This window comes from Mauremys mutica, chromosome 6 (assembly GCF_020497125.1).
Source record: "Mauremys mutica isolate MM-2020 ecotype Southern chromosome 6, ASM2049712v1, whole genome shotgun sequence".
NCBI lineage: Eukaryota > Metazoa > Chordata > Testudines > Geoemydidae > Mauremys > Mauremys mutica.
The window spans coordinates 73888438-73915349 of NC_059077.1; the positions used below are offsets into that span (position 1 = coordinate 73888438).

The 26912-nt window shown below is 41.3% G+C and overlaps 2 protein-coding genes across 8 annotated transcripts in view; one reads left to right on the forward strand and one right to left on the reverse strand.

Moving 5' to 3' along the window:
- SNX24 (sorting nexin 24) overlaps positions 1 to 12480 on the forward strand; it is a 136763-nt gene extending 124283 nt beyond the window's left edge. For 5 of the 6 annotated variants that reach the window (XM_045022058.1, XM_045022056.1, XM_045022060.1 and 2 more), the window contains exons 5-7: positions 740 to 772; positions 2026 to 2090; positions 11451 to 12480. In XM_045022058.1, the coding sequence (XP_044877993.1) occupies positions 740 to 772; positions 2026 to 2090; positions 11451 to 11521 (169 nt within the window). In that variant the 3' untranslated portion in view covers positions 11522 to 12480. Of the gene's footprint in view, positions 1 to 739; positions 773 to 2025; positions 2091 to 2899; positions 3094 to 11450 lie in introns of those variants that run through there. The other variant, XM_045022057.1, reaches the window with a different exon arrangement.
- A 2275-nt stretch (positions 12481 to 14755) lies between these two features.
- On the reverse strand, positions 14756 to 25621 carry PPIC (peptidylprolyl isomerase C). Of its 2 annotated transcripts, none has more exons than XM_045021700.1 (5): positions 25425 to 25621; positions 21436 to 21549; positions 20660 to 20753; positions 18208 to 18392; positions 14756 to 15924 (listed from the first exon to the last, which is right to left on the reverse strand). In XM_045021700.1, the coding sequence occupies exons 1-5, from the start codon at positions 25572 to 25574 to the stop codon at positions 15799 to 15801; spliced, it is 669 nt and encodes a 222-aa protein (XP_044877635.1). In that variant the 5' UTR covers positions 25575 to 25621; the 3' UTR covers positions 14756 to 15798. The 2 variants fall into 2 exon arrangements, with proteins under 2 accessions (XP_044877635.1, XP_044877636.1); XM_045021701.1 differs by lacking the exon at positions 25425 to 25621 and adding an exon at positions 25043 to 25079 and having other exon boundaries at positions 14757 to 15924.
- Positions 25622 to 26912: the final 1291 nt, after the last annotated feature.

A 26912-nucleotide genomic window follows, 5' to 3' on the forward strand; every position in this document is an offset into this window, starting at 1 on the left:
GTCAGGTCTTTGCTTTCTTCCACGCTGTAGTAAACCCTGCCCCCACCCCAGCATAAGAATGCAAAGGAAACTCTCAAGGCAGCCTCATAGCCTTTTGTACTCCCTTACATGGGTGTTTCCAAAAAGACTTAGATTTGGGTCATGATTTTTCATAAAACCTTGTAATTGTAGTTCCAGACAGAACTTGGGAAATCATTGTTCACATTCAGTACATACAGAATCTCTTTAAGATATGTAGGGTTTACTTTGCTTATCATACACTTGATATTGGTTTGAAAATGCTCATATAACAGCAAACATACTTCACTTATAGCTAGTGTAATGTTATCCATTAGGCTGCTGTCAATAATAATATGAAACATAAATGTGCTAACTTTATTATCCCCCCAAAAAATGTACATATGCCCGCTCTGGTGAGTTAGGGACAAGCTGCTTGACACTCTTCTCTTGTAGTTAATGATGTCAACCAGAATCTCTCAGTGGAATTGTACCCCTTCACTTTTATATATTTATGCATGTGAATCTATTCCAGTGAAATACATGCTGTCACTTAGAAGCTGTGATCACAATAAAATCATGAGAGTTCTTCCATATTAATTGCGTTGCATTACACAGCCACTGACCAGATAAAGGGTCTTTCCTTTCGTAGCTGTTATTAACAGCTTTCTTTGTATATGGAGTTGTATGTTAATGTTGTTATAAGCAAGCATAATCTAATTTGTCTGCATTTTTGTTTTAGTTCTTTTGATGAAACAGAATCTGAAGAATCAAGGTGAGCAATTTATAATTACTGCTAGCATTTCTAGACAATTAAATGTGGTGTAAGTAAATAAAAGCCATGCTTCCTTTGCTAATTTTCCTAAGGAAATTGGTTTAACAATCTACTAATATATAAAACAAAGACACTGAAGTAATTAGATATATATGTATATATAGATAGATATACACACATAAAGGGCATCCTACATTTGTTCCAACAGTTGACAAAATAGCAATATCTTGGCATTAAATTTTGGGTGAATTTATTAACCACTGCATCTGGTTTCATAAGCTGGACCAGATCTGTTTGTAGTATGAATTGCACATCTCTCTCTTTAATTTATATTCTGGAATTTCTTACAGAAACTTAAAGGGACACCTTCAGCTTAACTCTCTCTGTGAACATTTTTACCCCATGCTGGGTGTTGTTTGTAACAGGACTATAACTGAAAAAAAAATGAGATTTTTTTCCATGCTTTTAACAGAACTTTGCATACATTGGGTTTCACTGTATACAGTCAGTCAGTTAGTTGCTCCTGTTGTTTGCATGGATCTTTCACATGGGAAGAGATGAATATTTAATAAAAACTAAAACCAGGAAAATGGGATTGTAAAATCTGAAAGCTTGGCAAGGGCATTTGGATATAGCACCTAAAATTACTTCTCATTTAAAAAGGAAAAAAAACTGCTCCTGCTCTGGCCCCTTTACTCTACATAAAAGACTCAGAGCAGTGTGAAGGGGCCTTAGCAGCCTTGCTACTGGTCGGGGAGGGTTCCCTTGGCATAGCTATTGTGGACAGCAGCTATAAGGCTGCCTCCCAATTATACTCTCACAGGCCTTGGCATAGGGGGTGTGCTGGGGTAGTATCTGGGGCAGGAGTATTGCACAGATTCCGAGTCATTCTGTGGCCCATTGGGCAGCCCAGGAGGCTAACCTAATGGTCTAAATATTCTTACGGACCACAGAACAGCCCTGAATCAGGAGGGCTCAATGGTGGCTTAAAGCCATCATCACTGCTACCACCACCACAGTGGAGTGTGACCCCTTCACCTCAAATTTCAAGCTGATGCTGTCACTTTAAGTGTCACTAAGCAATAGGGAGCTTTGCTCCCAGAAAATTTTCTCCTTTCCACAGAGTTTGCGCACAGAAACATACTGATGTTATTCCTGAGCAGCTTGGGTCACCTCACTTTATCAAAGGTAGTTTGTAGTATATCCTGTTTACCGTCCCTTGATGCTGACATTCCTGTTCTTGACCTTTCCAGCAAACTGTCCCACCAGCCTGTGCTGCTGTTCCTAAGGGATCCATATGTCTTGCCTGCAGCCAACGGTAATCAAACTTGTCATCTGTTAACAGCTCTTTACTGATCTGACCCTACACCACATAAACCACATTATTATTAATACAGGCCTTGCCGAGTGATACTGGTCCAAATTCTAATAGTCTGCCAATAAACCAATAGTTCATATATAAAGCTCTTTAAAATCCTAATTGGGGCAGATGATTTATATGCAGACGTATTTTTTTTTCTCTCTGTTATTCTCCTAACCAAATCTACTGTGGATTCAAATCATAAAAATACGTAAAATACTGCTTCTCTTTTTTTGTTGACTGTGTAGGTTCTTTTGCCTGCAGGGTTTGATCTAAAGATACAGTCCTTTTTTATGTGCTTTTCCCCTAAACACCAGTTGAGCTGCTGTGAACATGTTTGTATTTCCACTTGGATTATTGTCATTTCTTATCATTTCTAAACTGTAGGATTTTTTTTAAAGATTGTATGTTTTGCGCGTAATAGATGTGTTCAGAGGATATTTACATTACCCTTGATCTGTTAATATGTATTTCAAAAGAACATTTGGAAGAAGTAGTTCTAATCCACTATCTCTTTTACTGTTCCCCGCTCCCCTTTGTAAAAATAATTCAAGGACTTTTTCTCTGTGTTTTCTTCCAGAGATTATGTTGTTGGCACATATTGCACAGTGTTCCTACATTGTTCATTTGAATTGATAAAACTGTTGCCTTTTCCACACTTTTGTATATATGTAAATTTCAGTATGAGAATTTTCCACTTAAACTGTAAATTAGCATTTTCCAATGAGAAAAAAAAATTAACAAATTGCTCTTTCTTATTTATTAAGCTCTGTTTGCCTGAATGTAGGCTGCTAACAAAAATGAAGCAGATAGCTTTGGAAATAACCTGACACTGTGGAAGTTTCCCCACATGGCTCTGCAAATCCCCCAAGTGTTCAAAACATGCATCAAGAAATCGTAAGATTGTCTTAAATGAGGAAATTTAAAATAATAATAATAATAAAGGTTGGCTTCTTTGTGTTTGCCTTTGGTTTCTCAGCCTCTGGAGTGCACTTTCTTCACATTTTCAAGCTTTTTTCCAAAACCATGAGAGCTAAAAACTTTTTTTTTAAAAACTGAGATTCTCAAGAAGCCACATGAATCCAGGAGCTGGGACTTTAAACATCAAATATTGTGACACTCATGATAAAATCATATGTACATAGCATTCTAGTTCCTGATTCCTATCTCATAATACACCTCCAATTTCAGGCCTGGATTCCTCCAGAGTACAGTGCAATTACTGAAGCTTTCATTCTTTGAGTTTACCTGATAAAGTACATAGCAAGTATAGTATACCAATAAATTTCAAGGGTGAAATCCTGCGCCCCACTGAAGTCAATGAAAATTTTGCCATAGAATTTAATAGATCCAAGATTCCACCCCAAAACCGGAGGAGAATTTTGCAGACACTAAAAACTAATTCTGCCTTTTTCATTTTATTCTGGAGGAGCAGAAAGGCTATACCAACACTCAACAGTGTTTCGGTTCACAAACTATAATTAGGCTTTGCAGAATTCGATTTTTATTTTTTGATAATTTCAACAGATATCAATGTCAATTTTAAGGGTTTTGGGGTTTGTTTGTTTTTTTTAGATTTTTCTCTAATTACATTTTCACCAATTTGGGGAAATTTGGCTGGGGTCAAACAATATTTAATGATATTAAACGGTGAGATGCAAAAACTTAAAACTTTATGATGGTTAAAACACAAATTGTCAACATCACATGTCAAAATATACAAAATAAATATCCTTGAATCAAAGTCTACTAAGTTCTCAAGCAGCACTTCTCTTACTTTGCCTCTCAGTTTCAGATATTATCTGGAAATATTTTCCATTGGTTTCTGTGTGTGTACAGTGAAATAAGTGTTTACCAACATTTATTGATAAAAATCCAATGCTTCCAAACCTAACTATACTGCACCATTGCCATCTGATCCATATACTAATATAAAAGATTACCTGATTTTGACTTTGAGACCAAGTAAGAAGTCTAGAAAGTAAAGTAATCAGATCCTCATTTTGTTGCACTTCATTTCCTCAAAGATTTGTTTAAAAGTCATTCTGGATAACCGGATAAGCAACTTGCAATTAAACTTTTTTTTTTTAATTCTGAATGTTGTTAAATTTCATTCAAAATCTTGAGAGACAAAGAATGGAAATTACATATAATTGTCTTAAAATATACAGATAACACCCTAAATTTTCAAATCATTACACAGGCTTTTAGCTCGATGGCTCCTATTAAAGCTTCTGCAACACTTTGACATCTACATTTTTTCTTCTCACCTGTACTCTAAGAATGACCATACTTGCTTTTTTACTGAAGTCACTGGGAATTTAATATTGAATTTTTTAACTATTTTAAGTGGTGGTTTCTTTTGAAATGGCTTGTTTTAATGTGTGAGATTTAGTTAATGGCGTTCAGAACAAAGAACTCTTCAGGGCTTCACCAAGGCTTTTTTGGGCCTTGAAACATAGTTCTTAGGTTTTCATAGAGCAGGCAAAAAAAAAAGGTCAATGCAACAAGTTTTTATTTATGTTAACTATTCAGCAGCCCTTAGCTGCTTCCAGTTCACCTCTCAGAACAATTTTTGATTCATCATACTATGAATCGCATAATGTGGAACATGATTTTTATTCAAGAAAACTGTAAGAGTCTATTATCTCCATCCTCTTTTAAAAATTACAAGCTCAGTATTATTATATCCTGGTTTGTCCTGTCCTCCCTACCTGCCCTGGCTCCGTGTAGCTTCTGGCAGCAGCTGGCATGTTTGGCTCCTAAGTGCAGGGCTGGCCAGGGCGTCTCCGTGCGCTGCCCCCACACCCTGAGTGATGACTCCGCAGCTCCCATTGGCCGGGAACTGCAGGCAATGGGAGCTGCGGGGGTGGTACCTACAGACAGGGGCAACGGGCAGAGCCACCTGGCCGTGCCTCCGCCTAGGAGCTGGACTCGCTGGTTGCTTCCGGGAGCCACCCAAGGTAAGTGCCACCTGGAGCCTACATCCCTCACGCTCTCCACGCCCCAGCCCTGAGCCCCCTCCCGCACCCAAACTCCCTCCCAGAGCCCGCACTCCCTCCTGCTCCCCAAATCCCTACCCAAGGCTTAGCCTGGAGCTTCCTCCCACACTCTCAACTCCTTGGTCCCACCCAGCCAGCCCAGAGCCCGCACCCCAACCCTCTGCCCCAGTCCAGTGAAAGTAAGTGAGGGGGAGCAAGCAACGGAGGAAGGGGGGATGGAGTGAGTGGGGGTGGGGCCTTGGAGAAAGGGTGGGGCCTCAGGGAGGGCAGGACAAGGGTTTTGTGGTTTGTACAATTAGACAGTTGGCAACCTTAATTTCACAGTTTACTCACCACTCATGAACATTTGACTCCATTTTAGTTAGGCTTAATTTTTAAAGTCTTTTCTATAAATGGGATTTATTTTTGCAAACTAGCCAAACGCACCTGGAAAATCTTCTTATCATTTTTGGAGGTACCTAAAATTGAATTGCTTATGTTTTGGGGAAAAAAAAAGATTAAGGCTCTCGAGCCTTAAACTTTTATAACCTACTAGTTATTAAGGTTTGAAGCTACTATACCAGCATGACTTTCAACTTTCTTGGTTTCAGCTTGTACTTTGACTTTTCAAAAATCACACTTTTATACACATGCCAAGAGGCACAAATAGTAAACACCATGAATTGCCCAAAGGGGCTTATAGCTGCTTTAAGCAGGTGGGAGGCTCTAAAGTAATGAAATCTAACGCGATAGCCCTCATATTTACCGCTTTTTATAAATCTTAGTATTCTCACAGACAAGAGTCAGCCCTCTCCACACCATAAATGCATTTTAAATGACATGCATTCACTTTTTTTCCCCTTTAATAAACCACAACTCTTAGTGAGCCTCTTTCAGAATCAGAAGTGATTTGGACTCAGGTACGTCTACATGGGGGGGAAAACCCTGCAGCAGTGAGTCTCAGGGTATGTCTACACTACGAAATTAGGTTGATTTTATAGAAGTCGATTTTTAGAAATAGATTTTTTACAGTCGATTGCGTATATCCACACTAAGCGCATTAAGTCGGCGGAGTGCGTCCTCACTACCATGGCTAGCATCGACGGACGGAGTGGTGCACTGTAGGTCACTATCCCACAGTTTCCGCAGTCTCCACCGCCCATTGGAATTCTGGGTTAAGCTCCCAGTGCCTGATGGGGCAAAAACATTGTTGTGAGTGGTTTTGGGTACATGTCATCGGTGTCCCCTCCCTCCATGAAAGCAACAGCAGACAATCGTTTCGCGCCTTTTTTCCATGCAGATGCCATACCACAGCAAGCATGCAGCCCGCTCAGCTCAGCTCGCTGACACCGCCACTGTTGTGCCCTGGGTGCTGCTGGCAGCAGACGGTGCAGTAGGTCTGCAAACCATCGTCATACACCGCTTCCGCTGCAACTATGCTCTGCTGCTATTGCCTCAATAGCAAATTTCTCCATGTTTTTTGTCATGGGCTCCCGGGTACGTGTGTTCTTCCTCGGGAAATGTGCGCAGTGCTAACGGTCATCCTCCACCTCTTCCGCTGCAACTTTGCTCTCCTGCAGTCGCCATACCATGGGAAGCATGGAGCCCGCTCAGCTCACCGCTGCTGCTCTGAGCATTGTAAACACCTCATGCATTATCCTGCAGAAACCTGCAAAAGCAGGTGAGGAGGCGACGACTGCGCGATCACGATAGTGATGAGGACATGGACACAGACTTCTCTCAAAGCACGGACCCTGGCAATTTGGACATCATGGTGGTAATGGGGCAGGTTCATGTCATGGATCGCCAAGTCTGGGCCTAGGAAACAAGCAAAGACTGGTGGGATCACATAGTGTTGCAGATCTGGGATGATTCCCAGTGGCTGCGAAATTTTTGCATGCGTAAGGGCACTTTCATGGAACTTTGTGACTTGCTCTCCCCTGTCTTGAAGCGCAAGAATACCAAGATGAGAGCAGACCTCACAGCTGAGAAGCAAGTGGCGATAGCCCTTGGGAAGGTTGCAACGCCGGATAGCTACCAGTCAGAAGGGAATCAATTTGGAGTGAGTAAATCTACTGTGGGGGCTGCCGTGGTCCAAGTCGACGACGCAGTCACTGAGCTGCTGCTATCAAGGGTAGTGACTCTGGGAAATGTGTAGGTCATAGTGGATGGCTTTGCTGCAATGTGGTTCCCTAAATGTGGTGGGTCAATAGACGGAACGCATATCTTTATCTTGGTACCGGACCACCTTGACACCCAGTACGTAAACTGCAAGGGGTACTTTTCAATAGTGCTGCAAGCACTGGATCACAAGGGACATTTCACTGACATCAACATGGGATGGCCAGGAAAGGGGCATGATGCTCGCATCTTCAGGAACTCTGGTCTGTTTGAACAGCTGCAGGAAGAAACTTACTTCCCAGACCAGAAAAGTACCGTTGGGGATGTTCAAATGCCTATAGTTATCCTTGGGAACCCAGCCTACCCCTTAATGCCATACACAGGCACCCTGGACAGTAGAAAGGAGCAGTTCAGCTATAGGCTGAGCAAGTGCAAAATGGTGGTAGAATGTGCATTTGGACATTTAAAAGCTCGCTGATGCAGTTTACTGACTAGGTTAGACCTCAGCGAAACCAGTATTCCCATTGTTATTGCTGCTTGCTGTGTGCTCTGCAATATCTGTGAGAGTAAGGGAGAGATGTTTATGGCAGTGTAGGAGGTTGAGGCAAATCGCCTGGCAGCTGATTATGCACAGACAGACCCCAGGGCGATTAGAAAAGCACAGCTGGGTGCCCTGTGCCTCAGAGAAGCTTTGAAAACCAATTTCATGACTGGCCAGGCTATGGTGTGACAGTTCTCTTTGTTTCTCTTTGATGAAAAACTGCCCCCTTGGTTGACTCTACTTCCCTGTAAGCCAACCAACCTCCCCCCTTCAGTCAACGCTTTCAAAGGCAATAAAGTCATTTTTGTTTCAAAATCATGCATTCTTTATTAATTCATCACACAAATAGGGTGAAAACTCGCAAGGTAGCCCGGAAGGGGTGTATGAGGAGGGAAGCACCAGGTGGAGTGATGGATGAGGGGAGGAGGGAAGGACAAGGCCACACTACAGTTCAAAACCAGCTTTCTGTTGCTTGGGATGTCCTCTGGGGTGGAGTGGCTGGGTGCCCATAGCCTCCCCTCCGCCCCACGTTCTTGGGCATCTGGATAAGGAGGATATGGAACTTGGGGAGGAGGGCAGGCGGTTATACAGGGGCTGCAGCAGTGGTCTGTGTTTTTTCTGCAGCTCCACCAGATGCCTGAGCATGTCAGTTTGCTCCCCCATTAGCCTCAGCATTGCATCCTGCCTCCTCTCAGCATGCTCCTCCCTCCTCTCATCGTGTTCATTTGACGCTTTCCTGGACTCTGCCATTGTTTGCCTCCACGCATTCTGCTGAGCTCTTTCAGTGCTGGAGGGGACTACATGAGCTCTGAGAACATCTCGTCGCGAGTGCATTTTTTTCGCTGCCTTATCTGTGCTAGCCTCTGGGACGGAGATGATGGGAGAGCGTAGAAACATTTGCAGCTGCGGGAGGAAAAAAAGGGAGAGTAGTATTTAAAAAGATACATTTCAGATAACAAAGGGAAGACTATTTCACACTCAGTCAAGCAATTCACATTACATAGCACATGTGCTTTTGCTACAAGGTCGCATTTTGCCTCTTATATTGAGTGCCTGCTGATTGTGTGCCTGCATCACACACGCTCAGCTGGGCAACAGAATTCGGCTTGCAGGCAGCCATAGTAAGGCAAACAGTTTCGAATTCTTCAACCTTCATACCATGTGGGAACGGTTTCAGACAGCATCGCCCTCCTTTCCCATACCAAGCAAACCCTGTTTGGTTGGCCATTTAAAAGGAGGGGCTGCGGTTTTAGAGTGAATGTTCAGCACAATCCAACACCCTCACCACCCAATTCTCTGGGATGATCGCTTCACCCGGCCCCACCACCACCACGTGGCTAGTATCAGGGAAAATTCCAGTCAGCCAAACGCGAACAGCTCAGCATCAACGGGCCTCCCCCCGCCACATGGCTAACGGGGGGATGATTTATTTTCAGCGAAAGGCAAATAGCCAAAGCCTGGGCCCACTCACTGCAAGGTTTTGTTCTGCAATGATTCCAGACTACTTGCTACTGGCTTGGCGTGATAAATTAATCATTAAACATGCGTGTTTTTAAATCCTGTATTATATTTACAAAGGTACACTCACCAGAGGTCCCTTCTCTGGCTTCATGGTCCAGGAACCTGCCTTGGGAGGGTTGGGAGGGTATTGGCTTCAGGGTAATGAACAGTTCCTGGCTGCCGGGGAAAAGGGATTCTCTGCTTGCCTGCTGTGCGCTATCCTCAACCTCCTCATCTTCAAACTCCTCATCCCTGTTGCATGAGACTCCCCCCTTGCAGGTGTCCATGGACAGTGGTGGGGTAGTGGTAGGGGCCACCCTCAGAATTACATGCAGCTCATCATTGAACTGGCATGTATGGGGCTCTGACCCGGAGCGACTGTTTGCATCCTTTGTTTTTTGGTAGTTGAAAGAGCTTTTAAAAGGACCAGAATCTAAAATACTACTCTAATAGACCAAATTACTAAAGTTCCTTTTGTAAAAGTTGAATAATAGTCCTAAACTTGCTGTATCTTCATGGAAAATTGGTCTAATGGTGAATGATGTCTAAAGCCAAACATTTTCAAAAGTGTCTATGGGACTGTTTCAATATGTTTACATACTAGAGTTAAAATGATATGGTAGATGCTTTATGCAACAAAGCCTCGAAGTGAGTCTGACACTGTAAAATGGTATTGTTTTATAAAATCAATAACAATTTCCCCATATGTATTGTATGTCATGTATATAATAGAACTAGCAGAAAAACAGGTTTCTGAAACTTCAGTGTTTGATTTAGAGTGAAACCACTGGATTACGTTTACCATGTGTATTCTAATACTGATACTAACAATATTGAGGAATTATCCTAGAAAAGTGATTTGAGTGTGCACAGCTTTCAGGACTTGTGGAATCATTATTGGCCTCAAAATGTCAATGAGTGATTTGTAATAATGCTTGATCCACCATCAGAAATCAGGAAAATCACCCCTATGCTTCTTATTGAAAAGGTCTCGGTTAGTCATACATTCACTTAAAAATATCCTTGAGTCTATTGGTCAAATCTCTAACAATCAAATTAATTTATTAGTAATTTACAGTGCTGGTACTCAGAGATTTATAATACATTATTTGCAAAAATAATCCTAATCTAAAGTTATTAATGGGCACAACCCAATTCCCATTAAAGTCAACTATCATCTTTCCACTGATTTTAATGGGAGTTGAATCGACCCTATATGCGTATCTGTAGGCTGATGGCTGAAAGAGAAACTTAATTTGGAAGTGTGAAGCATTATACCAGAAATAATCTGTGGATGTTTATTCAGCTGTATCTTCTGAGTTTAACTCACCTCTTAGTTTGTTGGCACTGCAAGTTTGAAACTCAATTTTAAACAATAATGTAAGATGGAGTGAGAAATTCTGACTCTTACTGTCAAAGACAGTCACTCTAGTTTACACAGGTAGGAGTTAATACATTTGGAGAATATTTTTCTTTTAGTAACACGTAGACTTCCTGCCTCTGTGTGGGTCTATTACTTTCTTTCTTCAGGTAATCTGTTTCAATTTTATTTACTGAGGTAAATTTAACATGAAAAAATGGTGCTGTTTCCTTTGCATTTGCACTGAAAATATTGTGTGTGTATGGGTTGTTCCCCTTCAAATTTGACAGGATGACTTTTTGTAAGGAACTTGCCCTTTTATGTTGAATAGCCAGTCTACAATCTCACTGCTCTTGAGAAGCTTCTATGATGGCACAGGCATCTTCAAGTCCACTTGGACTAAACGTTGCTATAAACCACAATGGAGAAACTGCTGTAAAGTATTCCCAGTAGCAATCTTGGAATTCCTTCAAGTATATTGAGATTTTGTTAGAAATTGAATTGCCAGTGTAATCCATCTTCCTTGTGAGAAAAGATTCAGATAAAGAGCTGGAGTCTAGCAGCATTAAGTATTAGAACATCCCTTTAAATCAATAAGCTACAAATCTGGCAGCACATTTATGCAATGCCCTATGCTATACTAAAGTGGCTTTAGTGCTGAAACAGCATTACTAATAGTACATTCCCAACAGGGATAAACACTATAGTGATGCAATATCCTAAATTATACTAGTCCTTGCCTTGTTAAATTCCACAAAAGCATTTATATGGTATTGACATACATAAGAAAACAGTTTTTCTTTTCTGTTTTTCAGATGACTTTCCAAATGTAGTTATTGAAGGAGTTCTCCATGGGATATTTTATCCTCATCTACTGCCCAGGTAGAAGTGGTGTGTGGATAGAAGAAATTAAAGCAAGTCGTGTCAAGGAAATTGACATAACAAAATTCTGTGGCGTGATACCAATTCTAAGAGGCAAAAGTCACCACCTTAGTTTAATTTAATATGTTATAGCTTTTAAAATCAGTGTCACTACAGTTTGTGCTTTAAAAAAAAAAGATAAGCTGAAAACCTTTGTTTCCATATTTAAACTAATGTATATACATACTCTAATATTTAATACTAAAGGATAACAGTCATACACTGAATTACACTAATCTTGGAACAGAATTAAAAGCTTTACTAATGTTGCTTGGTTTTTTATTACAAATTACACTAATCCTTTTTTACATCAGGATAGTCCCAGTGCATTACCCATTGCTGGCAATGAATGCATTGAAAGTGCTGGCACTGAAGACAGTAAGAGAGATACTACAAACTAATTTTAAAAAATGCAGTTGCTTAACTGGAAATTAAATGCAACTTTAAAGTATTGTACTAGTATTCTAAAGGTAAATATTTCAAATCTACACCTTAATGTTTAGGTAGAACAGTGTCAAGTTCTGTGTGAGAGGAGGATGTTGGTTGTAGAGAACTCCTATGGCATTCTAACAACCTGACGTTTGGCATGACATTTATGGTAACAACCTCATTCAGTTGTTACTTCTAGTGTGTGTTTAATTTCCAAGCCAATTTACACTGTGTGTGTAATATCTTATATTTTGCGAACCACAGTTTACACCACTTTTTGGTGAGGTCAAGCAAGGATATAATTTACTACTAAAATAACTAAAAATTGATTATGTGTTCAGATGAACTTGAAATTTGTTATGTCCATTACTGGATATTGCACTGTAAAATAAACTACTAGAACATGCACACAGGAGCATATGAACTGTGAATGTATCATTTGTACTCATTTCTAGTCTAATTGGTAAATTTCAAAGCTTCTTACTACAGCTTCCCCCTTCCCCTCAAACACTGGAAGAATGAGAAAATGTTTAACCTTATTAGCAATTTTCAGCACCATCCCCTTGAAGCGTTAAGTTTATACAGAAATATGTCTTGAACATCACATTATTCAGTTCTGCTGTATTTCCTCTTCATTAATATAATATATAAATAATTCATAGGGCTAATGGGAGTAAAGGACTTTTCAGCACAAGTCATCATGGCAGAATTGGGCCCTAACGTAGTAGTGTAGTCCTGAGGGAGCAATAGTGCCTCCTGCCAAACACTAAACTGATTTTGAAGCTGTTTTGATGATTGATGAGACAGTGCAAGATTTGGGACTTAGGTATGTGCAAAGCTGTCACTTTCTACCAGGCTTGAAAATATAATCTGAAATCAGGCTATTGGCTATTCATAAATACAAGTATAAGCCCTGTGAAGCACCTTGTGCATCTCAAATTGAGAATTTACTCTTAACTGTGATCCAAACGATCTCTCCTGTGACATGAATCACAGATCTATAAAAGAATCATCAGTGGCTGTAGTAAGTACTGAACTGTCAGTACTCCTCATGAGCACAGAACTTAGCACCTTCTGATTTAGAGACAAAAGTATTACCTACTATGCCATACTGATAATTTTGTATCTTGATTCATTCTCTCTGTTAAAGTAGTTTTACAGCACAGCTCACAATAGACATTTGTATCTTGCGTTTAAAACTAGGGCTGTCGATTGCCATTAACTGGAAACAAATTCACGCAATTAAAAAAATATATTCTAATTAATGAGTTTTAATCACCCTGTTAAACAATAAGAATACCAATTTAAATTTATTATTTTTTTATGTTTTTCTACATTTTCAAGTATATTGATTTCAGTTACAATACAGAATACAAAGTGTATAGTGCTCACTTTATATTTTCGATTAAAAGTATTTGCACTGTAAAAAACAAACAATATTTTTCAATTTGCCTCATACAAGTACTGTTGTGAAATCTCTATCATGAAAGTGCAACATACAAATGTAGATTTTTTTTGTTACATAACTGCACTCAAAAACAAAACAATGTAAAACTTTAGAACCTACAAGTCCTCAGTCACTAAGCCAAACAAGCTTGTTTACATTTACTGGAGATAATGCTGCCCACTTATTATTTATAGTGTCACCTGAAAGTGAGAACAGGCATTCACATGGCACTTTTGTAGCCGGCGTTGCAAGGTATTTACATGCCAGATATGCTAAACATTCGTAAGCCCCTTCATGCTTCGCCCACCATTCAAGAGGACGTGCTTCCATGCTGACGACACTTGTTAAAAAAAATAATGCATTATATAAATTTGTGACTGAACTCCTTGGTTTTAACCGCATTTTGCCATATGTTTCATGTTATAGCAGTCTCAGAGAACAACCAAGCACGTGTTGTTCGATTGATCTCTGCAGATTTGACAAAACATAAAGCAGATACCAATATGAGATTTCTAAATATAGCTACAGCAGTCGACCCAAGGTTTAAAAATCTGAAGTGCGTTCCAAAATCTGAGAGGGATGAGGTGTGGAATATGCTGTCAGAAGTCTTAAAAGAACACTCCGATGCGGAACTACAGAATCCGAACCACCAAAACAGATAATCAACTCAAATGATGAAAATAAACGTGTGTCAATTTGCACTGCTTTGGTTCATTATTGAACAGAACCCGTCATCAGCATGGAAGCCTGTCCTCCGGAATGGTGATTGAAGCATAAAGGGGCATACAAATGTTTAGCATAGCTGGCACATAAATACGTTGTGATGCTGACTACAACGGTGCTATGTGAACGCCTGTTTTCACTTTTAGGTGACACTGTAATTAAGAAGTGGGCAGCATTATCTCCTATAAATGTAAACAAGCTTGTTTGTCTTAGTGATTGGCTGAACAAGAAGTAGGACTCAGTGGACTTGCAGGTTCTAGGTTTTACATTGTTTTGAGTGCAGTTATGTAAAAAAGAACTCTACTTTGTAAGTTGCACTTTCACAAGAAAGATTATTGCAATAAAGTATTTGTATGAAGTGAATTGAAAAATACTGTCTTGTTTATCTTTTTATAGTTTAAATATTTGTAACCAAAAATAAATATAAAGTGAGCACTGTACACTTTGTATTCTGTGTTGTAATTGAAATCAATATATTTGAAAATGTAGAAAATATCCAAAAGCATTTAAATAAATGGTATTCTATTAACGGTGTGGTTAAAACTGCTATTAATCACAATTATTTTGTTAATCTTGCGATTCATCGCAATTTTTTAATTGACAGCGCTATTTAAAACACATGAAAATTAAGGAAAAACAATTTACCTCATATTACAAAAAAGTTTAATATTGCATACATATATAGCTCATCAAAAATTCCATATAACAATCTTTAATTGAGCCTTTGTATGTACCTTGTTTAAAAACTATCAAATTTGTTTTGTCTGCTAGCAATAGCCGGGAAGGGTTACAAAAATTCAAGTCTAAAGTGCAGTCTATTTAGCTTTTAGGTGAAAACTTTGGTTTCCTTCTTGTATGCATGGCATTGATTGCTGTGCACATAAAAATCCCTCATGCATTAAGAGAAGGATCCTTTTTAAAATGAGTTACTATAACCACAGTTTGTTTATACAAAGTGATCTGCTGTGTCTTGGCTAAATCTTTTATTTAATATAGCCTTTATCTGGAAAAGGGAACAACTTGATCCTGTACTTTCAGGAGATGGATTTGAACTGATAAGGTCACAATACTAGAGGTGGAAAAAGCTGCACCAATGTATATTTAGTAGATCCAGTTGAGATTTTTCACCCAGAATTATTTTGATGGAAAATGGCCTTTTTCCAAAAACTTTTTTGAAAAATGTATCATTGAAATCAAAATCTGCTTTTCACAAAATTTTGTGTGATTTTACTAAAATTCTTACATAAATCATTTGAAAATTTGTTTATCAACGATCTGTTTTTCAGTATATATGGATTTCAATGAAAATGCTAGTAACAAATGTGGAAAATTTCATGACAAAACAGAAAATGAAACCATTTTCAAACACTGCAAAATGAAAACAATTTTTCATGATTTTCAACCAGCTCTGGTTTTAGTGACATGTCCCTTATATTTAAAAAAGTGCTGGGTCCCTGAAGTTTCAACATAAATACATAGATGGTTTTGCACATCTTACAACTGCTGAGTTTACCACATTGTTTGCTGACAGCATTGAGCATTTATATGGAAGAAGTCACTGGATAATTTATATCTGCACCCAAATTTTATCCCCAGAAGCAAAAGGCATTATATTTTCTCTTCCAGGGTAGCTGTTAAGTTCATCAATCCTCTACTTCAACTACAAACGGTTCTTTTACAGCTGTTTTGCCACTGTTCACGATCACACAATCTTGAAGAGGGCGGTCATGCTCATCCGTCTGCTGAAGTTCTACAGCGTGCACCACAGACTATTAAAACAAAACACATTTAATAAAGAAAACAAGGTTTGCTAATATCCAACACAAAGCAAAAGACTAATTGACCTTAGCAAAAAATAAATCTTCTGCAGCTTTTGTACTTGGATCTTTCCCTGCTTAGTTCCTACTACTCCTGCGGACATTTTGCACCAAAAAATGAAAAAATGCCACACACAGTCTTTTAAAATTCTGCAAATGTTATTTGTCAAATAAATGTGGAGGATCCAGTGTGGCACTGGGGAGCACAGGCCACTGGCTGCACAGATATAGGCGATCACTGTGCAGCTCCCCACTCCGGGACATAGACTCACCAGTGAGGCTGCGCCCAACCCTGACACAGCACAAGGACCGGGCCGGGCCTGCCCCTCTGTGCCCGGTGCACCAGGTGTGAGCAGGCAGGCTCAGCAAGGCAGGATCCAAATATGGAGGGGTTTAGTGTGGGGGGGATCCAGGTGTAGGTTGAGAGGGTTCTGTGGGGCAATCTGGGTGCACAGAGCCTTGGGGAGGGTACTGGGTGCAATGGTAATGGGACTCCGCAAGAGGATTCAGGTGAAGGTGGTTGGGGCTCAGCAGGGAAGGGTGGGTGTGGGGGGAGTGAGGCTTGGTGAGAGGGTCTGGGTATGAGGCGATCTGGATCAACAGGGCTTGGGAAAATGGGGGAGCATTTCCCTCTACAGTGATCCCTCCCCCCGCAGCTGAAGAGCAATAGGTGCAGGAAGCATGGGGTGGGGAGAGTTTGCAGAGCTTCCTACAGTCAGGGGAGAAATCTGGGAGTAGGTCTGACATGGCCCCGAATGCTATGCAGGGGAAGAGGAAATCCCATCTTCCCCAGCCCAGCCGGGACTAGCAGCTGAGCCCGGCGCAGGGTAGGAGCTAAAAGCTGTGTCTTCCCCAGTCCCATTCCCTACCCTACTGTGATTTACCTCTCTACCAGCTGTCCAGGCATCTGAAACATACTGCTGGGGAGGGTCTCATGACCGCTCTTGGGACTTCCCTTTGCTTCCCCATCAGAAAGTCATTTTTCTGCAGAGAAGCAAAGAAATCTGCGGGGACATAAATTCTGTGCATGCGCAGTGGTGCAGAATTTCCACAGGAGTAGTTCCCACATAAGCTAAGCTAGGCTAGGTGCTTCGATAACAACTCACCATCTAGTAAGGAGCCTGAACTCAAATATTATGTGCCTTGGTATCAAAGGTGGACCATTTTTAGGGGGGGAAAAGCACCTAATGTCATAGCAAAGGAAGAACTGAAAATATCCTTACAGCCGATAAAGCTAACAAGCACACACAATTCTATCCATGCTCTATCATCAGTAATTGAATCCCAGGATCATGAAGGCTGCATAGTAATTTTCTTCTTCTAATCAGAAACCCTACTTGTGTATGGAGTATGAATATCATCTAGCCTGAGCTGTTTTTTACCAGTTAATGAAGTTCTGATTTAAAATTTACTCTGAATCTGCCAGAAAAGTTTCAACTCCTATTGTGGCTCTTAAAAGATGTGATCAAATGAAATCTTCGTGCTCTATATAGAAAATATCTATAAAATAGGTTCCACATCTGTCTACTTCAAAACAGAGATGAGGAGAGTGGGAAAACAAGGTGTTAGGGCAAACTCAAATAGCAGTAAGTGAAGCCAGCTATAGGGTGATACAGCAGTGTTGTGTACAGTATTTAGGCATTTTGTGGTTTTTCACAGTAATCAAGTGTCAATGAAATATTTTGTAACTGTGTACCTAATATTCTGATGTTGTTTGTACATATCTGAATAAATTTATTTTCACTCTAAGATTCCTTACTATAGCAGACACCACCATTGAGAATATTACCCATTTTTACAAAACTGGGGTGTTAGCTTGAAAAACCAGTAAATTCATTATTAAATGGATAACAAGATTAGTGGAAGAGGAACATGAACTCAGATAGCACTCTCCAGTTTAGGACATCCAAAGGTCTGAGGGTTCCAAACACTGCATAATAGCACTGACTACCTGCCACCAGCCTACAAAGGAGTCTGTCAGAAGCAGGCTAGTCACAAGCATCCGGAAATATGAAGGTCAAAGTGACTACTTTGTTTCAATTTCTGCAATGAACATTTGTTGTTTCATAGGACATTTCAAAGTTAAGTGCTTTACATTTCTCTGTCTTGTATACATTATAGATAATAGAGACCAAATTCTGCTGTCAACTATAATGGTATAAATCAGATTTACATTGTTGCAACAGCCAAATTTGGTCAGATCTATCTACTTTGATACTATATTTTTAAACCTACCATTCCATCAATGACTTTACCAAATACTACATGTTTTCCATCCAACCAGGAAGGTTTTGTCACAGTGATGAAGAACTGAGAACCATTAGTATCTGGACCAGAATTAGCCATGCTGACCCATCCAATTCCATAGTGCTTGAGTTTAAAGTTCTCATCTGGAAACCTCTCTCCATAGATACTTGTTCCTGTGACACAAAACAAAAGCAGGTTTAGAAATGTACTAGCAGCTATATAATATAATTAAAGCCATAGAATTAAAGTTCCCTTTGGAGCAGAATGCAGGAAAGACACTACAATATTTAGTAATTAAGATGATTCAGATGTTGGGTAATCCCATCTCCTTCACACACCACAGTAAAGGTGTTCTGATCCAAAACACTTCATATGTACAAAGGAGTATCTTTGAAAAACCTACCCGTAGACATGGAACAAAACTATTTGTTTAGTGACAACTATGTGCTCGGCCCTCTACAATGAGTTTAAACAAGATAATAAGGGCTACTGAAAAAAATTAGCTATGTCTTGTGACATTTTTAACATATAACTTTAGAACTGAACCATTCTTTGTCTAACATGAATTACTTTTTTTAAACAATGAGTCTGTTAGGCTAACCCAAATTTAGTTACCATCCATGGGAATTTATTTATTTATGTTATTTAATTACAGAAAGACTGCACTGTTCTCTAAAACAGAGAATTTAAAAGGGAAAAAATAATTGGTGTAGGTTTAAATTCCACTGTTATGAGAAAAGAAAGCTACGTGGATCATCTGTCTCTTACTCTGTATATACAGTGCCTAGCACAATGGGACTCCATTCAGAGCTGGCCCCTAGACACTACTATAATAAACATGATTAATGGTAATACAGTGAGAAAGCAGACAGTGTTCACTGCATCGCTAGATTGTGTCTTTGGTGCTCTAATCTTTGGCACTTTCCCTTTCCCCACAATCTGTTCCTATGGGTAATCACTAGCACTATTATGTAGACAACTCAAACTGGGAGTGCTTGGAAGGAGCAGGCAGGCAGGAGAGAAAGTACAGACAATAGGAGAGGAAAATCTAGAAGAATGCATCCTACACAAGGGAGACTGCCCTTTATCAGTTAAGTGCTGGATCCAGAAAAAGCCTGTTCCTGCCGCTTCTTGTTGACTGAACTATGTGAATAGCCAGATCATCTGATGTGTTAAAAAAAAAACCCCCACCAATATGGAGCACACTTATTTTCAAATCTGTCTTCCACATTTCATCCTTCATTGGTATGAGATGCTCCCCACATAGACACATTTCAGACATGAATTCAAGTAACTAAAGGTGATAGCAGTAACCTGGACATGAAGCTTTTGATCAACTAAGTAGCAGCAGGAAGATGTATGACCATTCTGGTACATTTATTTTAAATGGTTAAAGCAATTCTCACCCTGAACATTTTCAATCTTCTGCTCAAGAATGTGATTGGCAGAAACAACTTTACTCAATTACAGGAAGAAAAGGATGACTTGGGTACCAATGGGTTAGGATAGAAATTGGCAGGAGATGCTGAACTATGCGGAATTTAGTTCCATGCCTCATCCTTTGCAGTTCTTAAGGAACTCCTCCCCTAGGAGATTGAGAAGGATGAGAAGTCCACCTTCCACTGGAGCACTGAGCAAGGATCAGTTTTTGGAATTAGATGATCTACATGATCAACTGCATGTAGCTGTAGAGAAGCTTGTAGTGCTGGACCTTGCACTTGCATACCAACATGTTGTACTACAGGTCAAGTCCAGGATATGAACAAAATTAACATCAAAGGTTTTCTCCAAAGACCAAGGGACAGATTCCCCAAGCAGCCTGTACAGCGAAGTGGCAGCATTACTACAGGCCCCGAGGAGAAGGAAGAATAGAGGCAGGAGTGTAGGCTGCATTCAAACTTTCAGGTGGCAAACCTGCTATATAGTAATCTCGTCCTCTAGAATGTGAATACAGCCCTTATTACTGCTTTTGCACCCTATCTTCCTGCAGATAATACTGCCTTTGTTCAGAGCCACTTAACTGGTTTCCTAAGAAAGTACTTAAAAAGAAAATACTTGCCGGGGGGACCAAGAGCAACCCCTTGCCCCACCACATACACAAATAGCATGGATCTCATATATTTTCATTTGCATAAGAATCTTTTTCCAAACCTATACTATTCTCCTAAGCCAGTTGGCACAGCCCACCATTGTTTTAAAACATTCTCAGCACATATCTTTTTAAAATATATGACCACAGAAAACTGGTCATATTTCAGTTGACATTGTGAAGCTTTAATTGTACATATCTGGCAACTAAAGTTTTGGTAGCTAGCTGTATCTATAATGTCTTTGGCATCCATTTTTACTCAATTAAATGTTTTGTTCATTCTTTCGCTATGCTGAACTTGCATGTAAAGCTGTTAGGAGGAAGAGAGTTGGAGGATAATAAGCATGTTACCTCCAGTTCCATCTCCAGCTGTGAAGTCTCCACCTTGAATCATGAAATCTTTGATCACACGATGAAATTTACTTCCTTTGTACCCATATCCTTTCTAAGAAAAGCAATAAAGCTCCAAATGAGTATATATGCATTTTTATGCAGACATTTATCTATGGCAGATGGAAAGAGGCAATCAATATAACTGTTAGGATTTCACAGATTATAGACAAAACAAGGAGAAAATCGCAAGAAAAGACTTTGTAATAGGGCACTACCACCACTTTCCAAAACCACAGCAAGACACAAAAATACATGAAGCAAAATAATGTAGGATGTGGGTGAGTGCTGCTCATGCTATGCTGTGATACCACAGAATAAGGAATGGAAGAAGCATATAATTTCATGATAGTGACAGCAAGTTACAAAATTCTTCCTAATTCAAGAGATCCTTATTTGCTATTCAAATAATCATACCACCCACATTTACTAGTCCCAACTACAATCTAGGGATGGATTAAGTTCATAGTTTAAGGACCAAAGTCTGCAGAGGCCTATGTAATGGCCTGCACAATGACATTTTGAGAACAAAGTTGTGAAAGGAGTTTGGGATTATAGGTAGGAGCGATGGGCCCATAAAATGGTTCTCTTACATTAGTATCCCTAGAATAAAAAAATTATGGACAATCAACGTGGAAAGTTCACAACTGAAATGTCATTTTGTAAAGCTGTACTTTTTCACCTTTTATTCTCCACCCAAACTTGTATGTTGTGTAAAAGAAAGAAAACAAACATACTTCCCCAGTTGCCAGTGCAATGAAGTTCTCAACAGTCTTTGGGACAACTTTTCCAAACAAGCCAATTACAATTCTGCCAATATCCTTCTCTCCAATCTTCACATCAAAGAACACCTGGATATTTTTATGAAGAAAACAAAATTATACAAATATGATAAAAACAGACTAAACTTTGTAAGTATTAAAGCAAATGGCCTTTGGATGGTATTATGTGAATGGAGTTCTAAACAGCATGCACTTTTAAGAAAAACCTCTTAAAGCCACTTTATTCACAAATTATGCAGAAGAAAGTGCTAAGCATTGTGAATACCAGTTCTGGAGTTTCATTCATCACTTTAAAATACTCAGACAGAAAGCTACATAAAGTTACAATACCAATCCTGTAGACATGCTTCCAAGAGCTTTTTTCACAGGTGCCAATACCAAAATGTATATGAAGATATAACCACAGTTTGTTGGTAAAGATATGCCCACTTTTAGCATTCATGAATACCAAGGTAGGGGGAAAGTTTTAAACAACCAATGCTGCTATTCAGATATGTGCACAACAATGGGGAATTACAATACAGGGATTCTCAAAAGCCAGTTTTCCATTCACTTGCAGGTAAGCATATACCCATTTACACTAAAGGTGGCACTATTTAGATCACTGAAAGCAATTGGTCATCTAGACAAAAGTGTACACAATGTAGTTTATTTAGCTAATTAACGGTGAGAATTATTTTCTGTTAGAAGCCAGTTGCCTTGCTAAACACAAGTTTAAAAGTCTGCCTAGAGAAATAAACATGTTGACTTGAAGTTGGACATCTCACTTCATAGAATCTGCAATGTAAGAATGTTTCTATAAAATCACTTCAAGAAGGCTGAGTTAAGAGTATTTTAATGTAGTTCAGAATCTATTAATCAATTTTATTTGAATATGCAGATATTCTAAAGGGATTAAAAATAGGAATAGCTGTCAGAAAGTGAGATATCTTTTAAGTTCACAAAAATCTAAATAAAGACTGTTGCGCCTGCTAAGAAAACACTGTCCTCTTTCCCCCTCCCCCACTCGTGTGTGTGTCATACTGTGATGTGGTATTTGATGTTCCTTGTGGCATTCAACAAAATATTGTGTGTCCAACAACTTAGATTGGTAGTGAAATTAAATGACCATGGTGACCATGGTCTCTTTCCTATGTGAATGTGTCTTTCATTCTCTCCTACTAGCTGTTTCTGTTATTTCTCTTGACCTTACATGGGTTTTTGAATATGAAGGTTGATTATGATTACAGAAACGTCCAAAGGGTGGGGAGGGGGAACTTTGGTCCACCTAGTCCATTTTCTTGCCACCCTACTTTCTGGATGTATCTAGAATTAATATTCAATACTAGTTAGAGAGCAGATTTTCAGAACTGTAGCCATGAAAACCGGGGTGTGTTTGCACACTTTTCTGAATCTGGCCCTAAGACAAATTTAAGAAAAGGGTGAATTTTTTTATCTCTTGTTCCAACGACCACCCTCAATTATCTATTCCAAATTTGTTTCTGATCACCATGGAGTAGAAATCCTGTCTATCATTCAGCTCCTACAGACATTTTTTAAGGAAGCACAAATGTATCATACAATGAGGTACATGAGTTCCAACAGGTCTGAGCATCCTGAGACATCCACATGGCTTGGAACATTCATCTGGTTGTCAGATAGCTCCACTTACCTTCCATCCTACACATGTCTGAGGGTACGTCCATACTTATGGCCGGGTTGATGGGTAGCATTCGACGACGCGATAGTTCGAACTCCGAACGCGCTCCCGTCGACTCCGGAACTCCACCACCGCGAACGGCGGTGGCGGAGTCGACGGGGGAGCCGCGGACTTCGATCCCGAGGCGTCTGGACAGGTAAGAAGTTCGAACGAAGGTAGTTCGAGTTCAGCTACGCTATTCGCATAGCTGAAGTTGCGTACCTTAGTTCGACCCCCCCCACCCTAGTGTAGACCAGGCCTAAGGCAGATTATTTTCTGTTTATGAGGAGAATCTGCAGAACTGATGCAGGGTTCACTGACTGCTTACTGCTTTTAAAGCAACAACAGAGGCCTATTAAATTAAGATAAATGTTCTCTTAATTTATACCAGAATGTCAGTGTTTTACTACATTTTACATTTGACTCATATCTGGCTGATCTCATAGTACCTGCTTTTCAAGTTTTGGCAAGTAGGGGTAAGAAAAGAACAACCCACTCTAACAGAACACAAGGGAGAGATGGCAAAGCAGTAAACTGATCCAACTTCCCATACTGCAAGATTTAATAAATGGAGCCCTGAAGGGAGAAGGCAGGGTATGACTGAGCTCTGACTCACAGATGGTTAAAACACTAGTGGAGTCACTGTAAATTGTAGAAAACAGGTCCAAATAGTACTTCAATGAGGAGTAAAGCATGAATACAATTAAATATTGTAAAGTTTTTTTATAAAATGAATATTAGGAAAAGCAGAATATGTTTAGCTAACGAAAGTTTGAATGGTGCAGGCAGCTGCTGAAAGAAGCTATTCTGAGACTCATTCGCTAGTTGTTACAAAACTCTTACATAACGGAAATATTAAAATACTCTTAAAGAACTGCAACTGTGTCAAACACCTAAAGGCACCTGGCTTTTCCTCTCATTCCCCATAACTAGCTGAGATGTGACTGTACCAGTGCAATCTCATGCCGTTATATTCCACTTGCATAATATTTCCACGGAAGGCCAACCACTCGGTAGGAGTCAACATTTATATGGATAATGAAAATATCCAGTAATATTAATTAAATAAGATACAAAGTAACATGAACTATAACTATAACCCTCCATGGTTCAAATAATAGGCTAACCACCAACTGATCAGAGCTAGGAAAAAGATTCTCCAAGAAGCAAATTATTCCATAATTATCCATTGCAGAGTTTCTTGAATCTTCCTCTGAAGTTCCTGACAATGGTTGAGACAGTGTACTGACCTAGAGGATTTCTGGACTGATGTGATCCAGAAATTCCTGTTTTCCTGGCTCCACTGAAGCAAGAGAGATACCAGGCACTAGTACAAACTCCTGTGTCAATTTTGCTTGTCCACCACATGTACAAACACATATTCATAGAAGAGAGTTGCACTCTTACAGTGCTTGACATTAGAAGGGTTCCTGAGAACAGATCCCAGATGTAAGTTGTTACCATAGCTTTGTTACCTTCAATGGACTCCCACTGACTTCAGTCTACCCCATGAGAATTTACTCTGTATTCCACCCAGTGCTATGCACTCCCATAGAAATAAGACATCAAAAAGGTAATCTAATCCGTAACAACAATAATATGTAGTATTCATCTACCAGGTTTTATAAACATCAACTCATGGATTGGTTAATATTCACAACAGCTCGCATGAAACCAGTAAGTATAGTTATCCCCAGTTTATAAACTAGGGAATGTTACATGAGCTGGTTATATAATGAGGAGACCTTAGACAGAACTTCGGAGTTCCTAGATCCCACTCCTGAGCTCCTAGATCCCACTCCTGAGCTGAGCTCATGCAGGCACTAGAGCGTGGACACGCTGCACATAGGGTGCATGATCTTAGCCCAAATAACCGCTACTAACCACGATCATTCCCTACTTTCCTCCCAACTTCCTTAATCGACAAGGCTGGGCTGGGTGTGTCTCTCCGCTGTGGAGCTGTGACACGCTGCAAGAAGTTAGCACTGGTACTACAACCCCTCCTCCCCTCCCACATCAGATCCAGCTATTGCTCTGACCGAGTTTACGGGTTAAAACACAAAACACCGGGGAGCCCGAGCTAGATGCACAGCAGAAGAGGGGTTTACACTGAGACAAGGGTCAGCGGTGCTGCGGGCAATTCCCCCCTTACCCACCCACGGGCGGGGTTTAATGGGGCGGCGCTGGAGAGGGGCTTTGTCCCCAAAGGGGGGGTCAGCAACCCGCAGCTGGCAGGGCTCCAGCCCCGCCCCTCGGCTGGAGTCACCTTGGCAGTCACGGTGGGTCCCCTCTTCTTGAAGCCCCCAGCCCGCAGGGGCCGCGCCAAGACGCAGAGGCAGAAGAGGGCCCAGAGAAGGGGCGGCCGGAGCCCTGGGCGGCGCGGAGCCTGCAGCGACCAGGCGGCGGAGCGGCCCATCTCCTGCTGCTACTGCTGCTCCGGGACCGCGGAGGGTGGGACGCGTCTAGGGGCGCCTGCGCCCGGCTCCGGCCGGCTCCTCCCGCTGACACTGTGGCGGGGGGCGGGGAAGCCCGGGCCCATCTCAGCGGGGGAGCGGCGGCGGCGGCGGCCCGGGCGGCAGGCGCGCGGCCAGGTTGGCTGCAGCGAGAGAGCCCCGGGCGGGGGAACAACCCCCCCTTTTCCCCGCCGCACCAGCCGGAGCCCCTGGGCATCCTGCCAGGCTCTGCCCCCCCCCTCCCCCGTGGCGGGCTCGGCTCTCCCTGGGGTTTGCCCCGCCCGCAGCACCCACAACACTGGGGCTCGAGGTGCTGCCTTGTGAGAGGAGGAGCCAGTGGTGCCCGCCCGGCCCTGTAGCTGCGGGAGCCCCTGGCTCCGCTGTGCAACTCAGAGCCCGGGGGCCCTGCCACGCTGCGTACGGGAGGCCGGATCCTACACTAGCCCCTGCCCGCTTAGCCTGGGCATGGACACCGCTGTCTGCCCCGCCCCGGAGAGTGGACGCTGCGGCTAGGCTGGGACACCTTAGTGCCAGACTGGGCTCAGCTGCAGCAGGGGCGGCTCTAGGTATTTTGCCCCCCAAGCACAGCAGGCAGGCTGCCTTCCACGCCTGCGGAAGGTGCCCATTCCGCGGCAGCCTGCGGGAGGTCCCCCTAAGTCGTGGGACCAGCTGACCCTCCACAGGCACAGGCTGAAAGCAGCCCGCCTGCCGCCCTGGCGGCTACCGCAGAGTGTCTTGTTGGAGGCTGGAAATCTTGTACATAAACCCATTTGTTACGCCCTTTGGGGAGGGTTTGGTGCCTTCAGACTCCTCTTGGGAGCACGGAGTGGCTTGTACAATGTGTTTGTACAGCACCCAGCACAGAGTAACCCTGAGCTTGGTTGGGCCTTTGGGTGGTAGGGCTGTAATAAAACGAGTGATGCTACTAGTACAGAATATAGACAAGTGATCCATAGCAGGGATAGGTGTGACATCTGAGTAGAAAGAATAGTACAGTACTGACCTCCTTAAATTGTGAGGTGGAGCCCATACTGCTCCTATCTGGGACTCTGACGGGCTAATCCTGCCATGGACTTCAGTGAGAGAGGTGCCTACATTCTGCGGGCAGAACTTGCTCCAGAGGAATCCTCAGTTTGTGTAGCTTGGTTGAAGTGGTAGAATGTAAGGAGCCAGGTCATTGAAAACTGAGCCTTGTTGTTTGGGGTTATTTTGTTTCTGTTCTGTGTAGTTCTTTGGGAAGATACACAAACATGGCGGTGAGGGAAAATAAAAATTTAAATACAAAAACATTTCCAAAGATT

Coding starts and splice junctions, on each gene's coding strand:
- PPIC (XM_045021700.1), bottom strand. CDS start 25,574: ATGGGCCGCTCCGCCGCCTGGTCGCTGCAGGCTCCGCGCCGCCCAGGG. Junction 21,550..25,424: donor GACCCACCGTGACTGCCAAG/GTGACTCCAGCC, acceptor AAAAATATCCAG/GTGTTCTTTGATGTGAAGAT. Junction 18,393..20,659: donor AGCTGGAGATGGAACTGGAG/GTAACATGCTTA, acceptor TTTGTGTCACAG/GAACAAGTATCTATGGAGAG.